Source organism: Dermacentor variabilis, chromosome 8 (assembly GCF_050947875.1).
Source record: "Dermacentor variabilis isolate Ectoservices chromosome 8, ASM5094787v1, whole genome shotgun sequence".
NCBI lineage: Eukaryota > Metazoa > Arthropoda > Arachnida > Ixodida > Ixodidae > Dermacentor > Dermacentor variabilis.
The window spans coordinates 144,110,233-144,136,142 of record NC_134575.1 but is presented as its reverse complement, the minus strand read 5'-3'; the positions used below and the strand labels follow the sequence as shown (position 1 = coordinate 144,136,142).

The window sequence follows — 25,910 nt, the reverse complement described above, 5'->3', positions numbered from 1 at the left end:
CATCCGGCAATGGAACTGTCCATCCTTCCGTCCCCGGTATGCAAACCTACAAGAACTCGTCAAACTGGACCACCCTGATGTGTGAGCCTTACAGGAAACCAATACCCACAACGCTTGACTTCAAGGATACACCGCTCGTACGCAAACCCAACGCGCAGCCACTGTAACCAAGAAAATTCCCACAACGCAAGAACACGAAATAGAAGACATCCCCATCGAGCACACCTCAGTGGCGATCATACCAGACAGAAAAACGCAGCAAAGCCTCTTTATCGCCAGCATATACAGCCCTCCTCGGGATCATCTTCCGGAATTCGACCACTTTGTCCGTGAACTCAGGAAACGCACGAAGAGAGATCAAGTTGTCATAATGGGATATTTCAACGTCCCACATACAACTCTGGCTTATCCAAACACCACCAAGAAGGGAGCCCGAGTGCACGACACTGCTCAACAACACAGGCTGATCCTCTGGAACGACCCACTGCAGGCCACGAGAGTCGGGAACAGTGTTTTCAGGTACACAAGCCTGCACCTTACGTTTCCAGCTTACGTCGACTGGGCCGAGTGAAGTCGACTCTCGCAGACGCTGGGAAGCGACCACCACGTTATCCAAATTCACATCGCGCATAACCGGAAATTGACCAAGACTGCAGTTGTCAGACTAACAGACTGGAAGTCCTTCTGAGACAACCTCAGCGGCAATGCAACAATCGACGACATCGACCATTGGCTCAAGGGCCTTCTCATCAGCGCAGAACACCACATCAAGAGCATCCAACTAAGCACCAACACTCCCGCAGTCGACCCAGATCTCCTTCACCTCTGGGAGGCCAAAAGAAGCCTCCTCAAGAGCTGGAAGTGTCAAAAGCTCAATAGAAAACTTAAGTGACGAATCGCCCGTCTCACCATACAGGCCCATGATTACGCGGAGCAACTTAGCAGACAAAATTGGCACACCTTTTGCAACAGCATTCAAGGGACACTCAGTACCAAGAAAACCTGACATCTCCTATGCGCTCTCTTAGCTACCGATCGCACCAAAACGCAACAGAGGCAAGATTTGCACAGACTAATCCACAATCACGCTGTGTCGGAGCATGATCTCCTTCGTCAGCTTCAGCAAAAACTTAGCAGCGGCAAGCCCACTTCATCAGCGAGTGCAAAGACGTACGACGGCGCACCAAATCCAGATCTCAATCGACCATTCACCCAGTGAGAGCTCTACACAGCCTTAGCCAAACTCACTAGAAACACCAGTCTCTACAAGGACTGAATAACTAATAAGCTCCTACGCAACCTCTCGCAATAGGTCACTACGGCATTGCTACAGTACTACGACTACTGGGGAAAGGGGGACATACTAGCAGTCTAGAAGCGTTCGAAGGTCGCTATGATCCAGAAACTCAACCAACCGCTTCGCATCGAAGACCTCCGTCCCATTTCCTTCGCGTCCTGTGGGAAACTCCTCGAGCACATGGTGCACGACCGGTTAACACCGTACCTCAAGGACAACGGACACTTTCCGCACACTATGTTCTGATTCCGACAGCATCTGTCCACGCAGGACTTAGTCCTGCTCCTCCAGGAAGACTTGCTTGACTACCTTGATCTCAGACGGACATCATCCTGCAATCCACGTAAAGGGCCCATTCGACAACGTGAACCACGAAGCCATTCTCCGTAACCTCGAAGATACAGGCTGCGGAGCCCAGATTGATAACTACATCAGGAGTTTTTTGACACACCGAATAGCAACAGTAGGTGTCGAAAACGTCTGAAGCGATAAATTTCGGCTACCCAACAAAGGAACTACACCAGGATCAGTTATTTTACCCCTCCTCTTCAATATCACAATGATCAAGCTACCATAACAACTGAACACCAAACAAAACCTATGCCATATCCTTTACGCCGACGACATCACGCTCTGGACCAAAGCGCCCACTACTCGACAACAAGAACGCAATCTACAAGAAGCCGTCGATACTATCGAAAGATACCTCGTAGACTGCGGTCTCCAATGCGCACCCGAAAAGTCGGAGCTTCTCGTCCTGAGAGCACGGTCACGAGGAAGACCACCAAACTATCGAACCCGGTCCTAGCGTCTCGTTCAACGGAACCACGATCTCTACAGTCGACTCCCTTCGCGTATTCGTACTTCACATCCACAAGGACGGATCAGGGACGACCACTCTCCCGCGTCTCCAACGCACACAGTCACATGTTACGCACCTCTTTACGAGGATCACAAGCCAAAGAAGCGGACTCAAGGAGCAAGACACACTAAGTATAATTCAAGCGCTCCTAATTAGCCGTATCACCGACGGAACTCCCTACTTGACGCTGAAGCCGGCTGAAATCAAGAAACTCTTATGTTGTCATTCGAAAGGCAATCAAAGTAGTCTTGACCCTCCCTCCCATGGCATCAACGGAGAAATGTACTGCTCAAGCTCGGTGTCCAAAATACGTGGAAATAGCTTGTCGAGAATCATAAAATGAGCTAACTAGAGCGGCTCAAGCTCACACCCACCGGACGTCCAGTTTTGCGCTACCTCAACTACAGTGAAAGCTACATTGTAGACACAGACCAGAAAGCAAGAATCCCACCTGCAGTCCGGGATTGTGTCAGCGTTGCAAGTATACCGCGCAATATGCAGCCAACTTACCCTAAGGAGCGTTGGCAAAACAGAATCCGCGCACTCAGCAAGAAATATGAGTGAGACCCTGATACGAGGTACACCGATGCTGCCCGGTATACTAAACGAAACACCTCTGCCCTAAGCGTCACAGATCGCCAAGGCAAAGAACTTGCAGCTGTCACCATCTGAGCAAGAGCCCCCCAGACTGCAGAGGAAACGGCAATCGCTCTGTCAATAACAACTTGCACTGAAGTAGCAGTAATACTAATAGACTCCCAAGTAGCATCTCGCAACTATCAATAAGGACGGATATCAAAAACCACACTCAAAATACTTCGAAATCACATCGCACGCGCCCCGCTACCCTACAACCACATCAAGTGGGTTCAAGGCCATGAGGGCATGATAGAAACTGAGGTGGCATACGCCGCTGCCCGCGAGCATACCAGCCGCGCTTTCCTGCCATCACACACTAGGTCGGTCACCAACGTTGATCAAAAGCGTGGCAGTTTGGGCGAGTTGGTATGTCATAACTGTTTAAGGCTAGTAGCGCTGCTCAGGACGAGCAAAAAAGGAAAGAGGTAGGGGTAATCAAAGGGAGCGGAAAAACAGGGTTTGAGGGAATGAATCCACCAAAGAGTAGCGCTCACCCTGTTTTCCGCTCCCTTTGATTACCCCTACCTGTTTCCTTTTTTGCTCGTCCTGAGCGGCGCTACTAGCCTTAAACCAACGTTGATGACATCGCCCTCAAGTACTCCGGGCTTTTGCAAGACCACCGACTCCGCAGAAAAAGATACGCTTCACTGCACAAGAATCTGAGCAAAGAGGAAGAAGCCATCCTCTGCCACCTGCAGACAAACACCTACGTACACGGAATAATCATGCACAGACTATGTCCTATGCAGTACTCGTACACATGCCCCTGTTGTGACGTCCCAGGCACCCTGCATTACTTCGTCCAGGATTGCCCACTGGGTGACACATCCGCAGACCCTACCTCACAAGCTCCACAAGAGGACTCCAAAGAAGGCCGTCCCATAGAAGCACAAGAAGAGCGCCCCAACTCACCGCAGATCTACACCACAACACAAACTTGCGAGGCCGAGCTTTCCTCTGATGACATCGGCCACCAACGCAGTCTCGTCGCACGGGTCAAGCCAGATGGTTCTTGGAATAAGGAATCCGCCCACCTATAGTCGGGTACAGCATTAGAAAAAAAGAGGTCCTTTACTCCTCCGAGGCGGATGCACACGAGCGTCCACCAATGGGCGCGCACTCTGTCCTGACGTCATCAGCCGGATGGCCGATGACCCCGCCGACGGAGAAGATGGCCGCCCGCGCTTCGAAATGGGCCAAGTCGCGTCAGCTGTGTGCGTCAGCCCCTCGTCAGAGTGAATTCCCGAACTGTTTGTGATGGTCTATTATGCCGGAAATATTACTGTGAGCTTACGATGCACCGTTCGTGCCGCGTGCGTTTATTCTGAGCCGTGTTCCGGCGCTCGATATGCTTTCCCACAAAACAGCTGCGCGCTGCTTTTAGATTCTCGTGATATGTTACTGTTAAAAATTCCTTATACAGCCTTAAGAGAACGGTAAAAAAAGAAAAAAATATATACGAAAGGGTAGGCACAGCAGCTTGTAGACGCGTTGCTAATACTCTACCCGCGTCTGTTTGTAAATGTGTGTGGCCTCTTCCATCTCATTAAAGCCTTTCTCAGTGGCCTGCCTCGTCTTCTCAATCTGCCTACTCGCGGTGTTTTCTGTCCTTGTTTCTTGTGTTGTTGCCGCAATGTGATTACTCAACTTACTCAAGACAAATTTTGATCTCTTATGAAGACCGAAAGGTTTACACATACATTTTCTTAAAAGTGTTACGTGAGTTGCAGCGTAACTTTTCCTCTTACCCCTGTTCATGTTTATGCATCAGTGCATGCGGCAGCTCGCCAGAAGTGCACATGAAAGGGTGCCATATTGTGAAACAGCGCCTTGATATGTTGTAGCATTTTTCGCGCATGCAGTGTTTGTAAACAGACAGTTTCGCTTCCTATCACTTATGCTGGTACAAATTTTCAACACGAATAACATTGTGGAGCGAGGTGTCATTTCCTGTCTTACGCTTCCATCGTTACGGACATTTTTCAGTGAATGGAGCCCAGCAGAGCAGTGCACTGAGAGCTTTGGCAACATTCACCATTTATTACTTCACCAACGTCATTGTCTGAATCTGGCCATCGCTTTGCGAATGGTTGTGAATCCGATCTCGACAAGTAGGTTACGCACAGTACACCGCTTCTGTGATGGGAGATCCATACGCTTCGAGAACTCATTAGTTATCTTCTCGACCGTCGGTATCTCGTTGAGGCGAAGGAAATCGTGCACACGTGACCTCAGTGCGCATAACGTGAAGCTCCTTATACTTCGTGCTGTCTCTTCTTTCCTCCACATTTCGACAGCCCTTTCGCGAGGGCGTCGAGAGTTTGCCACCCGAAATATGCGGCGCTTTGACCTGCCTTCTCACCTTGAACACTGTGCTTTCGCTGACACCGAGCATCTCGACGACAAACTTGGTCATGTCCTCCACGCTGCGTTCAGGCTCCCTGTTACGCCAATACTTGAGCAGTGCAAGATCATGTTGCGTGAATCGCTATTCAGGATATGGCCACTCTTGTTCTTCTTACCGAGACTACTTGGTGATGCGGACATCGAGGCGACACATGGCTCGTTTGGCAAAAAAGTTTCGCATTCCAATGTCACCTCGCTGGGCTCCATGGCGGATAACTCGCACAGATTGGCTTACGCGACTGGCGACATGCAGGCTTGCAAAAAAAAAGTGTAAAGAAAAAAAAAAGGCCTATGACATTCTTGAATATAAGCTTAGGAAAACATAAAACCAAAAAAATATAAATATAATGATATTTAAAGCCAAGAGGATTTATTTAAAACGACGAATGAAGTATTTTTGCACCTTTCCTGCCTCGACCGTATTCTCGCCCCAGGTTTCTTACTTCTTTACTTCTGGTGTTTTACATGCCAAAACCACTTTCTGATTATGAGGCACGCTGTATATAGTGGAGGACTCCGGAAATTTCGACGGGGTTCTTTAACATGCACCGAAATCTAAGTACCACGGGTGCTTTCAGATTTCGCCCCCATCGAAATGCGGCCGCCATGGCCGGGATTCGATCCCGTGGGCTTGGGCTAAACAGCCCAACGGCATAACCACTGAGCAACCACGGTGGGTCAGGTGTGTATTGGTTGCGATAAATGCAATGTTTCTTTTTTTGAGTACTTGCTCAATAGCAAGTTATTCATTTTAAGCTCGGAAAACTAGTAGTAAATGTGCCGTGTAAATGTAAACCAGCGCAAAAGCCATGCAGAACTGCTCTTTCTACTTTTGCGACTTGCAATGAAGCGAAAGAGCAGACGACGGGCAGCATTGTAGAATGTACGGAGTTATCTTTCTCTCGCTATCCGGCATGGGCTGTAGCACATGAGCGCTGTACTGAACCAGTCATCAAAATAAAAAAAAAGTATTTATTGATACTGAGAATTAGGCGTTTCAGAAGCACAATTTTTTGAGCGGAATTATTTTAGTGGCGGAGGAGATCGGCTGTCACGCTTCGCTCATCTGGGCGGCGCCTCCCCTTTTTACTAAACTTCTACCCGACTATATGGTGAACAGGGTTCTGACTCGGATTACCATTTCAGAAAATAAAGGTTCAGTTCTCTCTTTCAGCTATAGACGGAAACGCATCGGCCGTAGTGGTCGCACCAGCGAACAAGCAGCTTGCCGCCGGCTCTGTTGCACGCATTAGCTGACGCAATTTGAGCGAGTTGTTCCATCTGGCATCCAATCCAACGCCGAATCTTGGTGGAACTTGATGGAAATTAGTTGGGTGGGTAGCTGGTAAAATGGTACGTTGGTCGCATACCACCTCTATCTTCAGAAGCGAGCAGACAACCAATCTAACAGACGAGCGAAGAAGCAGCGTGTAACGCATGTACGTGCTATGCGCAGATATCCCGACGTGTGACGTCGGCAATACTCGCGGAGTCGACAAAACGTGAAAGTCAGCCCGCGAAACCATTAAACGCACTATATATTATGCTTTAGAACAGTGGGATGAGTATGGCATAGAGGTAATAAATGAAATCGTAACTAGGCTGGGCTTCAGAAGCAGCAGTTGAAGTGGGAGGTAAGGCACCAAGGCAACCAGTAGGTTAGCTCTCCCAAGTAACAAAAGAGCTCATAAAGAAATGACAAAGAATGAATGTGTCCTACTCTAGAAATCCGATAGAATTAGGAGAAATGTCAAAACTGATCAACAAGGAACAAGTAAGGGATATTCGAAATTATGACGTGAGAAAGTGAGGAAGCAGTAAAAAATGGTCGCAGCACCATATCAGTGGTAATAAAACTTGGCATGGGACGGCCCAAGATCCATGCGCTAAAACATAAGGAGCGTAATATCAGCAATTTCGAAGATGCACTAAATGCAGCGGAATAATTCTATACTGACCTGCACAGTAGCCAGAGCAGCGACGCCACCTTCATTCGAAGCATTAATGAACAGGATACAGAGGCTCCTTCTATAATATACGATGAAAATAGAAGGGCCTTGCAATACATCGGCCGGGGTAAAGCAGCAGGAAAAGATGGCATAGCAGTCGATTTAATCAAATATGAAAAATATATCATGCTTAAAAGATTGCGGCCCTTTATACAAAATGTCTGACGACTTCAAGTGTTTCAGAGAACTGGAATATTGCCAATATTATACTAATCCACGAAGAGGGAAACGTTAAAGAATTGGAAAATTGTAGGCCCATTATCTTACTTCCAGTATTGTATAAAATATTCATGAAGATAATTTCCAATAGAATAAAAGCAGCACTTGACTTCACTTAAATAAGAGAACAGGCTGGCTTCAGGAAGGAATACTGCTCAATGGATCACATCCATTTCATAAATCAGGTAATCAAGAAATCCGCAGAGTGTAATGAGCATCTTTATATGGCTTGCATAAATTTCGAAAAGCCATTTGATTCAGTAGAGATACCAGCAGTCACAGAGGCATTACGTAGTCAAGGAGTACAGGAGGCTTACGTAATTATCTTGGAAAATATCTACAAAGACTCCACAGTCACCTTAGATATCCACAAGAAAAGAACAAACATACCTATAAAGAAATACTCAGGCGAGGAGACACAATCTCCCCAATGGCAGTTACTGAATGCCTGGAATAAGTATTCAAGCTATTAAACTGGGAAGGCTTAGGAGTGAGAATCAACGGCGAATATCACAGCAACCTTCCGTTTGCAGATGACATTGTCTTGTTCAGCAACACTGGGGACGAGTTACAACAAATGATTGAGGACTTTAACAGAGAAAGTGTAAGAGTGGTGTTAAAGATTAATATGCAGAAGGTCAAAGATAATGAACAATAGCCTGGTAAGGGAACAAAAGTTCATGATCACCAGTCAGCTTCTAGAGTCAGTAAAGGAGTTCGTTTACCTAGGTCAATTAGTCACAGGGGATCATGATCATGAGAAGGAAATTTGCAGAAGAATAAAAGGGGTTGCAGTGCATACGTCTGGAATTGTCAGTTCCTGACAGGAAGCTTACCACTATCACTGAAAAGAAAGGTATACAATCAATGCATTCTACCGGTGCTAGAATATGGAGTAGATACTTGGAGGTTAACAAAGAAGCTCGAGAACGCTGTAGGGACCGCACAGAGAGCGATGGAACGAAGAATCTCAGGCGTAACGTTAAGTGACAGGAAGATAGTGGCGTCGGTAAGAGAAAAAATGGGAATAGCCGATATTGACACGTGCTTATCTTTATCGAGTTTCACCCCCTAAGACATGTTCTCGCACAGCGCAGGACGCGCCTGCCTATATCAGAAGTTTCACGAATTCTATCGATGGTTCTATCCGCTGTCAGTTGTCACCGAACCTTGTGTGATCTGGTTTCATGTATGCGCGACGCGAATGGTGCAGAACATTCTGGAAGACACGTGGGCACCAGTGATTACTCTGGAATATCTGATGATTGATGTACAAAAGCTGCCGCGCTTGACCCGCTGATCAGATTTTCGACGATCGCTGACTGTTTGCCGCTAGCGTTGTGCTTTAAGTGTAGCCTGTTTTTGTGGGAACAGGTTCACCAAATAAAACGCCAGTTTCATCTTTCCGAGTTTTGTTGCTTTTTTCGCCGTCACTACTACGTGACAATATTTTAAGTGACATTAAGAGACAAAAAAACTCGCAGTGCCGCCCGAAAGTTAAAGTAAGCACCGATTGGGGTATCAAATTAGTAGATAGCTGTACGAAATAAGGATGGTAGTTTTATCGGCCGTATAAAGTTGTAAGCATTCGCTTACTAAATAAACTAATGATGATAGATTATGTTAGCGTGACTCAACGAGGACGTAGAAAGGAACAGACGCACAAAGATAGCGCCGTCTTTGTGTATCTGCTTCTTTCTGCGTCCTTGTTCAGTCGCGCTTACACGTTCTGTCATGTATTCCAACCAACTGGCCCGTTAACGCGTTTTAGCTAAATTAAGCAGTACGGTGTCACGCTCGCACAGGTAAACATGAACATATCTCGCTCGATGAGCGCTGAAACTCGCTGTGAAAATTCTAAAGCGAGGAATCGCGGGAGCAGCAAGCGAATTGACCTTCATGCATGTTTCGCTTCAGCGAGGACGAAACGTCGAAACCACAGCGCTTACGAAGCTACCGGCACTACGCGCACTACGATGAGGCGCGCGCAGGTGCGCATTTGTAGCCACGTCGCAGACTGTTTATCAAGACGCACGAGCGCCCGCAACGCATCCCTAGGGCTTCCGCGATTAGCGTGACCAATAGGCTGTTTCACATGGCGCGATTTTCAGTCACCGACGCAACGAATTCCATCGCTCAGCGACCGCTGCGACGTCGTGGACTCTCCGTGACTGGATTCCAACAAGTTGGTCGCGCCGTCGCTGAGTCGCAGCGATCAGCGCGATGTGGGAGGGGCAATGTGTGACGAAACAAAGCGCCGTCAAAATAGTCACTTTCCTGTTTTACCGCGCGTTGGTAGCTCTTTAGAGCAATGTCGCGCGCCAGCTTTAACTATGTTTAATAGGGCGTACCCACCAGAGTTTGTGGGTAATTAACATTTTGTTTTTCTTCCGCTTGCACAATTCGTTTAAAAGGAGAAGCTGCACGCTATCCAGGTCGGGAGAAGGGCGCCGCTTCAACATAAGGCACGTACCTTGATCGCCACCGTCGACAACATTTACTATAAATTGTGCCAGATGCTTATACATGCACACTCAATAGTAGCTTGTTCTTCTGCAAAAGCAAATACACATCCAGGAAAAAAGTTGCGGCTTCCATAGCAACAACAAAACTAGAGTATTCTAAACAGAACCACCCCACCGACACCGCGCGAGCCGCACGCTCATATTTGCGGTGTTGTGCAGCGTCTCACTCACTGCATTTGCAAGCTGTCGTAAAGTCTCCACGCTTTTAAACGTTAAAAAATGGTGTGCTTATTCTATTATCGAATGATAATAGGAAAATGCGAATATTTGATAAGTTTCTATGTTGTTTTTATTTACCGACGCACGCAGCAACCTTGCGCATCGCTGCGAGGGAAATCGCGCTGCCGCAAACGCATGTGAAAGCTTTCAGCGAAAATCATTGCGCGACTTGCGACGCAGAACGATATTTTTCGCCCCAATCGCGTCATGTGAAGCAGCCTAATGCCATAGTAGACGACGCGATTGTCTCCACTCTGCACGGAGCGGCGGTCGAGGAGGAATCGAAGCACCGTAGCAGCCGCCGGTGAAGAGCGTCCGTCTTCCTTCGCCTCACTCCACTGCCCCGCGCGCCGCGGGAGAGGGCAAGCATCGGGGCCGCGTACCTCTTCCCTCGCGCATGCGGTATTGAACCGTGTTCGCCGGCTTAAAACCCCTTAAAACTTCGTAAAGTAAGCGACACGCTTTGAAGAATGCCGCCTCCTCCTCGCGCGCTTTGGCAGACGCCGCGCAACGCCACCTAGACTGGCTCAAGGGCGGGGGGCTGCCTCCGTGCCAGACGGGGCCGGCTCAGGCGGAAGCGTAGGAACGCTTCAGCAAAAGTTTGCATAATAGTTGTGCGGTTGGCCGACTTTCTCTTTCGGATACGCGTGTAGTACTCTGAATAAAATTAGGGAGAAATAGAAAATAGAGAGACGTGTTTTCTGTACGCACCGGCGTTCTATACATTTATTCGTTAGAGTTTGCAGCTTCCGCTTTTTAGCCTTGATGTCCGGGTCAGGCGCCTTGTCATTCAATCGCCGGCAGAAATTTTTGAGAATGCTTGTGCTGCACCACAGCACATACTTCAGCACCACCTGACTCTTGACATCCAATTGTATAATTAGCGTTATGATACCTTGATAACATCTGTCATTAACCAGTACAATGTGAGAGTGCGGCCAAAGATGGGGGTGAAACGAACGGAAGAAAACTGGTGGCAGCGTCTGTTAGCGCCGCATGATGTCACAGCGCCAGCTAATTTACTTTTTATTTATTTATTTGCTTATTTACTTATTTATTTATGTATTTATTTAAATTACCCCTAAGGGCCCTCATGCGGGGGTATTACATAGGGGGGGACACAAAGATGAAATATACACAAGAAATAAAACTACATGAAATAAACACCCCCCCCCCACACACACACACAAGGAACATAAAGTAAATAGATATGAACAAGGGGTATATGCACTAAGTCATGAAAACACAAGAACTTTTTTACATTATATGTTAATATGTACATATAACAATAAGTAATAACTAATCTGCTACCACTAACCGTTTTCTTGCAACAAGGTTTGGAAAGATGGTAAATTAACTTCAGTAGCTATGCGTGATGGTAGGTTATCCCATTCTATTATTGTGCGAGGAACAAATGATTTTGCGGAGAGCGATGAGCGGCATGTTATGCGTTTTACTTTGTTAGCGTAGTCGCGGCGCGGGAAGACTGCAGGGGGTGGTGAAAAGAAGTCTTCGTGAAGCGTGGAACGGTGATAAAGTTTATGAAATAAGGTTAGGCGAGCAAACTGGCGTCGACGTGATAGCGATTCCCACTCGGCACGTTGTTTTAACGATGTGACGCTGGTGAAGCGTGAATAATTTGAAAAGATGAAGCGAGCAGCACGGTTTTGCAGAGATTCAATGTTGTTGATTATGTATGCTTGATCGGGATCCCATACGCAGCAGCACATTCAATTTTTGGGCTGATCAGCGTGATATAAGCAAGTTTCTTTAAGTGTGAAAGTGCATGCTTAAGGTTACGCTGAAGAAGACCGAGTGTTCGGTTAGCTGATGCTAAGACGTTGTTAATATGGCAATGCCAAGTTAAGTCAGACATGAAGATAAAGGCCAAGTTACTTGTAAGTTGGCGCAAGTTCTACGATAGCATTATTGAGAAAGTAGGCGTGGGAAGTCAAGTGGAATGGTTGGTAAATGACATTAGCTTGGTTTTAGACGTATTTAAAGATATTAACCACGAGGAGCACCAAGCGGTCACCACATCAAGATCAGTTCGTAAGGAAAGTCGGTCAGTGTCATTAATAATATTGCGATATATAGCACAATCATCCGCGAATAATCGAATTTCTGATGAGACACATTTGAGTAGATTATTAATAAAAATTAAGAAACGTATGGGGCCAAGTACGCTGGCCTGGGGGACTCCATATGTTAAAGGACCACCTCAGCACCACCTCACACTGGACATCCAATTGTATAAATAGCGTTATGATACCTTGGTAATATCTGTCATTAACCAGCACACTGTCGGAGTGGGGCCAAAGCTGGGGGTGAAACGAACTGAAGAAAACTGGTGGCAGCGTCTGCGAGCTCGACGTTTCCAGGCATCACCCAAAACACCACAAGCCCATCACCGTCGAGAACATCCGCACCATTTCTCTTACATCTTGTCTCGGCAAGACCTTTGAGCACATAATCCTTGCCCGACTGAAAACGTACATGGAAGAAAATCACCTTTTCCCCCACAGTATGGGGGCTTTTGTGCGCATCTATCTGCGCAGGATGCCCTACTTCAAATTACGCAGGATGTGCTTGATGATACCACCCCTCATCTTACTAAAGCCATCCTGACGGTTGACCTCATTAAGCATTTGACAGAATTCGACACGCTGCCATCTTACGGGAACTGCAGGGACTACAGGTAGGCCCTAACACCTATAGCTACGTTCGCGCCTTCCTCTCTGGCCGCACTGCCCAGTGGCGTAGCGAGGTCGTCTGGCACCTGGGGCCCATAGGTCTTCTGTCAGCACCCCCCCCCCCCCTGATGTGGTCGAGGAAGGCGAGGATATCGACAATTTCCGGGTTTCATACTGGGCGCCGCCCGCAGTGCCAAAGTACTGCAGGTTGTAGCACCCAAAACGATATTGTTTCAGAAGTTTTTGTTGAGTTAATAATATGACTTTGAGTCCTGAATTCTCGAATTGATGTGCTTCCTCTATAAGTACTAATTACGGGATTATTAAGGACATGGTTATTACTTATCTGCCATATTTTTCGCGCTACCGAATTCCAAGTAATCACAAAAAGACATATCTTCATAGAATCTCGATCGGGAAATATCCTTACAAAATTCGCCTTTCTTTCTTTTATAAAATTCTGTGCAGCTGATACAGACACTGTACTTGTGGCATGAAGTCACACAACAACAGTTTTCTGAAACTTTCGAGCGTAAGAAGGAAAGCGTGAAACATAACGGCAGGTTTCGCAGCGGCTTCTCGGAGCGAGCTGGAGAGGGGAAATAAAAGCGAGCCGGACATCACGGCGGGCCCGCGACTACAGCCTGTCGAGTCATACGCCGCCAAACTCTTCGGCCGAACCCAGTCTGAAGACGATCCAGAGAATCCCATTCGCGACTTTTGACGGCCCCATTTATGCAACGTCGCTCTCCACGAACGCTTCGCCGTAAACGCGAGCGCCGGGCGCGCTGGTTGAACGCCCTTTTGCTGCTGTCTTTGTTCGTCTTCGCTGCGCGTTCTGAACGAAAGAGGGACCCAAGAGCCCCAACGCCTTACAACGCCTCACTGTATGTTTCGCGACTCCTGCTCTCAGCATGAACGCACAGCACGAGCGTACCCCACATGAAACGTTCCGCTAAGGCGAGTAGTTTAGCGACCATTTCGCGAATTAAATTTGTTAGCCCGCACATTCGTGCAATTATTTCGTGAGGTGTTGATAGAGCTGCAGTCGAGAATTCTGCGGCGCAGCGCATCGGGTTCCTGAGCTCGGGCTACTGGATACCGGAGCATTCTCTGCAATTTGCGCCCAGTCAAGCTGGCGGAAAGACGGGTGCATTCAGGCATAAATGACACCCCCCCCCCCCCCACTGGCCCCTTGCACCCGGGGCCCACGGCCCCCCGGCCCCCCCTGTTGCTACGCCACTGGCACTGCCTCCTTGCAGATTGATCAGCTCAGCATACCCTCTTATACACTCGGCGAATTTGGAACCCCGCAAGGCGCGGTCCTCTCTCCCCTCCTATTTAACATTGCTCTCATCCCCTTAGCCCAGAACCTCAATCTCATCCCACACCTAAAACATACTCTGTGCGCTGATGATATTACCGCATGGACCACTCATGGCTCAGACGGGGAAATTGAGGAAACTCTACAATTAGCAGTTGACACGATCTCCGCTCCGCTCACGTATCATCTATCGGACTTGAGTGTTCCCCCTCTAAGTCCGTGCTCCTCCTAATTAGACCAAAATCTGCCGTTAACTCACCCATCCAAATCACTTTACAAGGATCCCCTATCCCCATCACTCCCACCCTGCGCATCCTTGGCCTCTACCTGCAGGATTCCGGGCGCAATGGCCATACCCTTAAAACACCCAAGGCCTCCACGCAATCAGCGTTGCAGCTTCTACGCCGCGTATCTTCCCTGCACAAGGGTTTAGATGAAGCAGACAACATGGAAGTTGTACATGCTTTTACGCTTAGCCGAATTCTGTATACGCCACTCCATATCTCAAGCTGAACTGCATGGAAACCGAGCGCGTGAACGCCAGGTTCCGCCTTGCAAGTAAGGCGGAACCTACCTCGCAGTACTAGCACACCCAAACTCCTTGCACTACGCATGCATAACACGCTTCCTGAACTAGTTGAGGCGCACCTTCAGACGCAGTACTTAAGACTCGCCGCGAGCGCCACTGGCCGCCATATCCTCGCCTCCCTTCGCATCAACATGCCCGCTAATCAGTCAACTCTTATAGCCATTCGTCGACACATTCATACACCCCTTGTAGTGAAACCCCTTCCTCGAAACGTCCATCCCCAGTATCACATCTCTCGCCGCGTAGCTCGCGCAAATGCCCTCTACAAGTATTACGGACAAGACGAGAAAGCCATCTGGGTAGACGCCGCATGTACAACGCATGAAGCTGTAGCAGTTGCTTACAACCCAACCTTACCCCGACCCCTAACTCACCATCTTCCCTCGGGCTCTACACCTGAGGAAGCAGAGAAGACCGCCATCGCCTTAGCCCTTGCCCTTCCGGATGCTGAATACATCTTTAGCGATTCAAAGACTGCTTTGTCCAACTTTGCCAGAGGCAGGATTCACAACCCTGCCTGGAACTTGTTGAACATCCCCACCCAGAATTTACCATGCAGGGTAGAGCTCGGGTGGGTGCCGGCTCACTCTGGGAACCCCGGAAACGAGGCTGCCGATAAATTGGCCCGAGGTTTAATTTGCTGGGCTCAGGACAGCCGCGACCCGGGTTTCTCGAGGGAGCGGGCGCACAGCTTTGCGGAGCTCACGCAAATACCCTGTTTGGACCGTCGGACTTACCCTCCTCCCCACCCCTCCCTGACCCACTCCGAACAGATCTTCTGGAGACGCCTCCAGACCCGCTCTCTCCCAACCCCTCAGCTGCTATCCCACTACTGCGGCATCTCCCCTACATGCTCCATATGCGGAGACCCTGACGCCACACTCTCCCACATACATTTTGCTGCCCTGCTGATCCTCCCCCGCAGGGACAGCCCGCCATTTTAAGATGGGAGGACTGGGAGGTCCTGCGCTCCTCTACGGACCCGAAATTGCAGCTTACTGCGGTGGCTCGGGCTGCCGACATCATGAACAAAAGGAGCATGAACGCCTCGACATAGTGCGGGACCATTCGGTGGTCCAGGGACCCAGAGGAGTCCAAACTCACTTGCTATCAATAAAGTTTTTCTATCCGTCTGTCTGTTCAGGTATCAGCAGTTGCTTGTATTTGTATTTGTTTCTACGCGCAGGACGGGAATAGTGAGGTTCCAGGGTTCCTCTTTCTGGAGCACTCTGGCTGCTGCAGGGACAGCGCTGATGAAGCAGCTTTTACTCATCTTGCGCCCAGCTCCCATGACGCCACAGCAGGTGAGCACCGCATAGCCATAAATAACGAATTTCCTCGTCTGGTTTCTGCGAACTTCATGCTGCCAAAGAGTCTATTACCTCGTGCTTCACTGTCCGTCTTCAGGATTTTCTCCAGCAATGTTTTAAAACTTATGCCGAAAAGCATTGTCTTTTTGGTTATTCGAAATAAGGTTTATCTATTCAAAGAAGAGTGCAGCCATGAGAAATAGGATTACGTTTGTATGGGTAATATATGCTGCAATGTTTGTTGTACTAACTCTTTTTCCTTCGTGTGCTATATTCGACATGCTTCTGCATGCTCAGTATAGCAGAATAATGTGTGGATATAAGATTTCTGTTTCATGAAACTTCCTACACCATGCGAACTTTCGCTGAACTCCCTTGCCACGTTCGCTGTCCCTGCGTTTCGAGTTGTCGCTTAACTTTACCTCGCGCTGCTACTAGCCTCCTATTTAGCATAGACAGTAAAGTGATCGGCACGGAAAGGTAGCTTCCGAGTTCTATCTCCGCAAAAGAACGCATTTCCCTTCAACTGTGATATTTTCTTGCTCGAAAAGTTGTGCGGGATTCCATTGTAGCTTCATGCTACAATATGGCTGGGTGGCTGATAATGTTTCGTTTTCCGGATGCAATAAAACATAACATTTTGACGGACAACGTAGAGCCAGCAAGCGAACGTCAGTTCCGTGTAATACATAAAAAATAAAACCTGTCCGTACAATGCTGACTCAGTGGATCCTCTAAGGTCTAAAGAACTCTTACTGAATAGGGCACGATATTCAATGGTCTCATTGAATTCGTTACATAGGGTTATCCCTTTTTACGCTCTTTGTCTTCATTCTCATCCGCAGATTGAATGTAAGAAGCTCATTGTGTTTTAGAATACGGATGTAGCGGTCCCAAAAGCTGGGTATGATGAAAGTTGCGCAAGCTAACAGTTGTTAGAGCGGGAATTGCCCAGCGCCAGGCATTATCCCCAACGAGAGCGTGTATAGCGAATCCCGTGCGTCGTCCGCTATAGGGCGTCCCGAGAAGGCACAAAAGACAATCGCCGCTGCACAAGCAGGAATATGCGTAGTAAAGGAAAGCGTCCCTTGTGTGGTCACACTATGAAGTAGGAAGATTTAACTAGTGCCCCCCTTGCCTCCCTTGCCCCACTCCCCCCGGTAGATATGGCTATGAAGCTTCTCTGAATAGAACTGAACCGGCCAGCGGCTCATTCCCAGGGGGTAGTTCTAATGGGCATACGTACACGGCGACTTCTTATATCCCGTTTGAGCTACACGGCAAGACAGCCACCATCGGCAAAGTCTAGAGTGGTTCCGGAAGAAAGATTCAGCGCACGTTCTCCTGCATTAGACGTCAGATGCTCTACGATTGAGCTGTGGTGGTGGCCGTCCCTGATGCCGCTTGCATTTGTTTAAGTATACTAGAACTGGCCCAGGATGTGTTCTCCAGCGGCATTCAAAGGCATGGCGGCGGATGTGGCGCATCTCTTAAATCGAAAGCGACAGATGGTAGGTGATATTAGGACTAAATTACCGACTATGAAACTACACCATCGTATATGCTTGCATGGTGGCATCAAGGCTGCCAGTGTGGAAGCCCTCTTTACGCTATCATGGCTCGGGCTGTGGGGCAAGGGGCAACTGTGGGGCTAGATTTTTTGTTAGTTAAAACGATATAAAGGCAACCGGTCATGATGCCAGGGAAATTAAGTGTATTTTACCTACTGGCTTCGTAATAGAAATACAGAAATAAAATAAAATTATGCGGATCGAACACACATGCTCAAATATATGCAAAGAGAAGTTTTGTTTGAGCGATTAATACAGTTAAGTCCGATGTGTACTAGTGCCGTCTTTTTGTCATTGCGTGCATGCAATGGTCATATTAGGCACCACACAGGCCATTGCCGGTCATAATAGAGTGTTTGTTGGCGCACTAGACCATTCACAAATTATGCCACAATCTTAACACCAAATCATGTGGACGCTCAGCGAATAACATTGATGCGGTGCTGCTGCAAAAACAAACGCGACCAATGATGCATTTCGAAAGAACAATGGTGGTGGGAGGTGCACGCTCAGAGTACAAAATATATTTAAATATAATTATTATTTCATGCCCCCTTGTGACACAGATGGAGCAACGCAATTTGCAGCATTTGCCAAGAATGCCAAACGACGAAATTTATAAAACTCAAGAAGGCCGTTGAATACAATGGCAGTTTCATTAGGAGGTATATATATGGATTAGTCATTCTTATAAGTCGACGTACCGTGTACAAATCTTGTGCCGTGGTAGAGATTATAGTGAAGTGTCATGCTGGGGCGATAGAGCTGCGCTCACCAGCATTTCTTTATCAGTCAACACTAGGTGTTTATAAGCCGCTTTGTTGGAGCCTATATTACGCTTGTTTATGAGGCCAACGGGTTACGAGACCCATGTCACACGCCGGGAATACTCTGGTTTAAAATCTGGCCCTTTGGTTCTCTTTACGCCGCACTATAATGTTCAGAGAATGCTCAGCACGATAACAAATTGATTTTGAAAGAGGTCGATGTGAGCGAATTGACATGGAAGGACTCGCGGCGTAATACATGAAGTACCAAAGGGTACCGACGCCGCCAAATCACGTGTCTACACAAGCTAAGAATGAGCCATGATTTGCGCGACAACGGCGGCACTCAAGTAAGATGAGCGTCACGCGGCCCTTGTCGGCCCTGTGTGTGCCACCACGCAGCCCGTTGTCCAGCGGAGCGTCGAGGGGAGCCGCGCAAAGAACGCACCGCCTTCAGCCGCAGCCAAGTGGAGACGCTCGAGGCGGAGTTCTCGCAGCGCAACTACCTGACCCGGCTGCGGCGCTACGAGATTGCCCTGGCCCTGGACCTCACCGAACGGCAGGTGCGTCGGCGTAGACTAGCGAGCTTTGCCCATGAAACTGTTACGGCGAGACGAGCTTACTTATGGTGAGCGATGATCGCGAGAGGCCGAAGTCAGATGTGATCATTTTGGCCTCCATGCGTAGCTGACAAAGGTCCGACGAACGTAGTCATTGACTTCTGTGAACCTTCCACCGTAGCGTAGCAATATTATTTCCACCAAACAGCTGCGCTGAAGTTCTTAACATCGCAAATATGTTCCTACACTAGCTTCATGCTTGAACAAACACGAATAATCCAATAATTGATTAGGTTTAAACAAAAAGCAATTGTGTTTCATGCAAAAATTAGGACTTCATAGCTGACGCTCATTTTGGCGACGTTAGTGGTGTAGGTAATACCAGGCTTCCTAGTCAGTTTCAATCACTAGGTGTCATATTTACTTGACCTATGTCATAGGATAACATCACAGACTATTTGTCATGACTATCAACCAGAATAGGCTTATTTCAGTCGCATAGTGATTCCCTCCCAATACAATGCCGCCTTTATATAGACAGCTTTTTGTCTCAGCTGAACTAATGCAGCTTGTTATGGGTTACGAATATTTACCCTAATACAACCTAATAGCCTTGGGTCAAAAAAAAAAATTCATCGACGCTTCCACTTTGGGAAGAAGGATGACTAGCGAAGCTGGTCGTTCTTGGCGGGCATGCTGCGGGTCGTCGTCGGTCGCCCCTACGCGACGGGCCAGGCTCATCGACGGACGCACGATCGGCCTTAGCGGCTTCCCACAGCTGACGCGCCCATTCTTGCAGTCGCTCGCGTCGTCGTTCTACTACATGTTGCTCATCTTCCGTGCGCACGATACGTCGCCGCCCCATGGAATCGCTCAAGAACAACTGCCGATGAGGTCGTTAGGCGACACTTACGTCACTCTATAGGCGAACACACATTGGACGATACGTAGGTGTGCGTTTATTACGAACTTTACACTGCGGCTTCTATAGCGGCCCGCCCCCTAGCAGCAGCAAACAAGCGCTGCGCCAAGAACAATGGGCCATCAATCACTCGACACTTGCGACAAGCGCACTAGGATGAACAATGGGCCATCCGTTATAGGTTTGGACACTTATGCTACTCAACCTACAAAGTTAGACGCTCTTTTACACTAGCTCTGGAGGCGAAAATTTTTCTTCGTCGATGCCACGGTGCACACGCACGGACGCAGAAAATCTGCCGGGGTAGCCATATACAGCTTCACTGTGAAAATAATTAAGGGTCTTCACGCATTCTGTGTGCAAGCTTTCGAAAGAGACATTCCGTTCGCGTCTGCGTGTTGTTCATTACATAGCGACGGACTTGACTCCGGCAGGCTTCACGCCTTAAGTTAGCATAGGAGGGCTTTTTCGTCAGCTACCTGCTCCTTAGTTCACGTACTACGTGAAACTGTTGGTCAAAAGGATGTTCTGCGACCGCCGCCAGGGCCATGAGTAGCGCTGGATAACACTTCTACGGGTATGTCTTGTACACAACCATATAAATACTCGATAAGGAGAAAATGGGAGAAGCTGCAGCCGTGGTGCAATTGTTAGGGCAACACACATGCAATGCGCAGGATGTGGGTTTTGCTCTCACCGGGAACAAGTTGCTGCTTCATCCGCTTTCATTTCACTTTACCTATTCATTTCTGCACCTCATTGAAAAACAACAAATAATATCCCCTATGCTTTCCTTTGTTTCATTATCTGTTTGCTTCCTATGGTTATGATTAACCCCTCGGTTCACCTTGTTTTTGTTCAATATACCTATCAAAAACGTCTGTAGCTACTAATTGCGTACATATATTATTTACGAAACTAAACAGAAAATCAGCATTGCAACTATATTGAGGAAGCTCGCCGTGAAAGTTCCTACTATGTATCACGTGAAAACCGCTGAGTAGAGAAAATTAACTCATTCTGCACAAGTACCATGCACAAATATTACAGCTCTGAAGTGCCTTATACGTACTGAATAAGTACCGGGGGAACGCATTTGACATACCTCGACTCGAGTAATCCCAACTGTGCGCACTGCTCTATCCAGAATTATTGGATATTATGGATAACACGTAGTCTTTTGTCGTGTTTCCTTACCTGACTTTTCTTCGTTGTTGTCTACTGTTCTAGAGTGGCTTCACACTTATTTAAACGTTTATTATTTTGTTTATGTTTCATGCCAAAATAATATTTTCACACGCTGGTTTAACGAATCCCTATGTAATACCCGCAGTGTTATCTGCGATGCTAAATTTGACTGCACTATTTTATCTTTACTAATAATTCTCATTATTTGCATATGTGAGCAAATTCAAACATTTATTTGAAGCAGGTGTACTTGGTCGCAGCGGTGGCGATTGCAACCGAGGGGATCACCTCGGGCAGTCTTAGTTCCATGGACGCTTCGATCACAGCCAAAACGGAGCATCATACCGATTGGCCATTGGGCGGTGTACGATGTCTATCTTTGCGTATTGCCGCCAGGTGTCCCGAGTCAGCGCTAAGAAAGAAGTTAAGACGGGGACACGCGTTCTGGAAGATGCTGGCGCTGAGAAAAAAGTTTAGACTGTGGACGCGCGGCTTAAGGAACGTAACTGATTTTATTTTAACAGATAATTCTACGTTATACAGCGCCTAGATATTTCGAAATTTATTCGTTAGAAATTGGAATAATTCTTTTTTTGCCCAATCCCCCATAGTGGGTAGGAGCCACATGCGTGATAGGAAGAATAAGTAGAGGACTCGCGCCAGCTTGGTCTGGGGCTTTATAACGAAAAGCTATTCCAAACTTTTCTATTCTGATTCTGCAATCAACCCTCCAGGATTGGTCAAAAAATTTTCGAGCCACTACCCACTCCGCCTTCCTGTCATGCGAGGTCATAAAAACCGCTTAAACTAAACGTAAAGTCGATCTTATGTGAAATGTGAACACAGATTATGCATCCTTAAACCGAACAAAAGAAAAATAATATTTCCTGATTTGACGCCTTTTTTCGCCAATAGCGACAAAGGCGCCGTTTGACCAATTGCTATTGGTCAAATGGTCTCGGACTATTCCCACTTCGCCTGCCTGTGACGAAACGTCACAAACTCGCGAAAGCTCACTGCGTCGAAGTGATATGTACGCGTTCAAAGCACGTCATTATACTGAACAAAACTGAAATATTTTCTGAGTAGCAGGATAGTGCCCCGCTCCGAAAGGAATAGAAGATGGCTGTCCGCCGATCACTGTGGCACTAACTACTCCGAGCCTCCGGGAAGCATGCATTTATTTGCGTATAACAAAAATTGCGTACCTGCATCACCTTATCGAGACCTATCGGCAGGTATACGACATCACTCTGCCAACTCTTCTTTGCCAAGGATCCTTTTTAGCGCCGTTTTTAAACTTCCGTTGCACGCCGATGCAATTTTCGACCAGCCATCGCAAGCTAAGTAAGCGGAAGTGGACCAAACGCACACACCGGAACCACCCTCCTCATCCGGTTATCTACATTCACTGTGCTGGCTCGGCCCCATCGAAACTCTCTCCACTTGAGAGTGCTACTCGCCTCTTCTCAGCCAATTAGATACGAAAAACTGCTAAATGTAGGCAATGCTATTCGCTTTGAAAGCATAAGAAAGTTACATCTTACAAATGACAAGCGTGTTTGATAGAGCTTTTCAAACAACGCTGTAGGTTACCGCCCGATGCTTGCGTCAGTTGTTACGCAAATTTGATGTCAAGAGATTGGAATAAAAACGTATTGGAATAGTTTTACGTTATAGGGCCCCACACGTCTATCTTGCCGACGCTGTACAGGTATTTAGGTGCAATTTTGTTACAGTACACGTGCTTCCCTGATTGCCTGTGCTTATCTATATAGGTCCGGGTACAATTTTCCCCCAAGTCTGATTTGTTATTTTTCACACCGTCAACGTAATCCCGTATTTATTATTCTGGTTTTGCTAACTACCAATATCCTGTTATTCTAAGTTATTAGGATCCATGTAAAAGCAATAACTGCGTCCCACCTGTCACTGCAGTACGCGTCATGGTAAGCGGGGGCTGATCAACAGTTGGAAGAACTGCCAAAAAAGGTCAATCTTTTTACGGAATAATGAGTCCTTAGATGTGATAGTACTGCTTTGCTAGTTGTACTCAAGTCAACAAGCAGCTTTCAGTATCGTTGCTAGCGTAACATTGAAACAGCGTCGGTTGGAAAAAAACAATGGTTTTATGTAAAAGACAAGAACACTATATACCCAAATACACGTCAGATACGACTGACTTACAAGTTCAAGAAAACAGACTTGTGGGCTAGTCGGTATTGCATGTTAATAGTTTTCAGCGCAAACAAACGCACAACGTGAGATAAGGCGCACAGGACACAGCGCTACTAACAAGTTATGCTTAATGCTATTATCACAGTATATATTGCACCGTACAATAAAAGACGGAAAGGAAGTGTACCGTAACCACAGCCTGACAGATCGCTTAACAAGCAGTGACAAGAACAGTATCTCCTCCTCTGACAACGCAAGAGATGGACAGCTCAAGCAATCTTTGTTCCTGTTCATTTCAAACGCCTCTACGATTTCCCTTCTCAAGTTTATCAGAATGCATGGCCATCACTCTTGTCTTTTTAAACAAAGGTTTCCAGCCAAAGCGCATGCAGTGAGCAGCAACACCACCGGTTACAGCCAGTTTATCAGCATTGTTTGAGTGCTGTCGTAAGCTACCGCAGAGACATCTGCCAGTTTGTCCCGAGTATTCTTTCCCGCTTGACAATGCAATGCAGTAAACTACGCCTTCCACACATGGGACAACAAACTGTTCGCGATGGATTGTATCAGAAACATTGCGTTTCTGCTTGGGATTATTACCTTCCGCGCACAAGCTAGAAAGTCTTTTTGGGGCGGAAAAAACAACGTCCACTCCATCTCTTTCTGGACATTTCTTCAGCCCTGCAAAAACTTTATAGCTTGTGCGCAAAAGTTAATAATCCCAAGCCAAGTGGTCAAAATTATTCCGGAGTCACCCACAACGGCCTGTCTCATCATATTTTCATTTTGAGACGTAAAACCCCATATTATAAAAAGAATTATTGAAACAGGAAAGCCGTCAAATGAATGGATTATCATTCTCCAGAAGCCAAAGGTCATTCTCTCTCCCGCAGGTCAAGATATGGTTCCAGAACCGGCGCATGAAGTGCAAGCGCAGCCGGACCGCACTAAAGGCGGAGTGGGCGCCCAGTCCGTCTGTACCGAAGAGTCCTTTCCTTCTGCAGGCTGACGCAGATCAAAAGAAAATCATTCCAGCGGGCTGTGCTGAAGCTTCCGAACCCAACTGCGTCAACTAATTACAGGACTATTCAAAACTTATTCTTTTTTCTGCGTCACTGCGATGCATATCGCCTTTTCTTTCAGAGAACTTAAACCAACGGTGCTCGAGACGTGCTTCTGATTCAAGGATACTAGGACCATGGCCACATCCGTCCGTGGTGCAAAAGACTATTTGTGAACTGGTGTAGTTTACAAAGTTCACTAGGCTAGATGGACAGTTTACGGTCTTCATGTTCAATATCCAGCCTGCCAGCAGTGTTCAGTTTCTCCCTTTTTTCCTCTAAAATGATTTTCTTTACCACTAGCGCAGGGTAAAAAATCGGACAGCCGTCCGGTTGACGTTCCAGCCTTTGCACTCTTCGCTTTCTTTTTCTCTCTGCTCGATATACGACCCTATCAGAATCGGACCGCTACGCACAACTCTGAAACTATCTTGAACTGGGAGAAAACATGCCTATATCCAGAATCCATATATGCAAAATAAATACATCGAATTATGACAGTACAGCTGGGTCAAGTAAAGAACAGTTCAAGAGCTAAGAGCACGACAATTTAGCGCTAAGGTTATTTTTCTAATGTGCTGATGGAATCGTGGTATTAACTGCGGGGTACGGGATAGCAAACATGGACAGTTACAGAGGCACACACACAGACACACCCACGAGCGCATTAGCAATTAGTGCAAACGCCCTCAGCGAAACCAATAATCTACGGAGGTTCCATACGTATTTGTTAGTGCAGCATCTGTTTTGTTGACAAAAAATTGGATGGGCTGTATCGAGGACCCCGCGACAGCGGAGTACGTGAAACGTCGTGCGCGTGCCGTAAAGGGTATACGTGCACTATAGGCTAGAGTAATGACAACCAAATACGTAAATCATATTAATTCTACCAATAAAAGCTTACACGCATAACTTGTGTTACAGCTAGTGCGGGTCTTATCGTCTAATTTTGCAATCGTACTCGATCGTTACCCATAGTGAACCCGTTTGTTTGGCAGAAGGTGTTTCGACACCACGTAACAAGCACTGGTTCTGTCGTACTCATTTCTCTGCCTCTCCTGGTTTTAGTCGCGCTGTTTGAGTGTAATTACCTAGATGAACCAACTAGCACTATCAAAGATATTCCTATTGTATATAGCTGGGGCTCCTCGGCTTGCCTAGTTCTCCTGCGCTTGCATTCGCAATGTAGACGGACCCGTCCCGCCATGGTCAGCGAGTTTGCATATCCCTGTCTTTCTGTGCTAGTCTCTTCCCTCCGTTTCTGGGCCCTAAGTGTCGACGTAGGGGTGCCATAGCCGAATAAGCGTGAAATGTCTGCAGCGAATGCCGCATGTGCAAGCCTTATAACACCTGATGAACGCCAATTACACTTCAACGAGTTTCACCTATATACTATGGCATAGGGAGCTCTCTCAAACGCGCCCACTCCTATTCGGATCGACGAACGTACTGCGGAGCTACACATCTCTGAATGTCATGCGTGATACTAAATGTAGTTTCGATTGCGTGTTGCCTGCCGCACCGACGGCGCCATCTGCCCGCGCGACACATGCACGATAAATTAATGGTTT

At 47.3% G+C, this 25,910-nt stretch overlaps 1 protein-coding gene across 1 annotated transcript in view; it reads left to right on the top strand.

The window, feature by feature from the left end:
* Positions 1 to 24,830, top strand: part of LOC142590649 (homeobox protein Hox-A4a-like) — a 71,939-nt gene extending 47,109 nt beyond the window's left edge. Inside the window, exons 3-5 of the mRNA XM_075703024.1 lie at positions 15,969 to 16,086; positions 18,833 to 18,993; positions 24,172 to 24,830. Coding sequence (XP_075559139.1) covers positions 15,969 to 16,086; positions 18,833 to 18,993; positions 24,172 to 24,354 — 462 coding nt within the window. The 3' untranslated portion in view covers positions 24,355 to 24,830. The remainder of the gene's footprint in view (positions 1 to 15,968; positions 16,087 to 18,832; positions 18,994 to 24,171) is intronic.
* Positions 24,831 to 25,910: the final 1,080 nt, after the last annotated feature.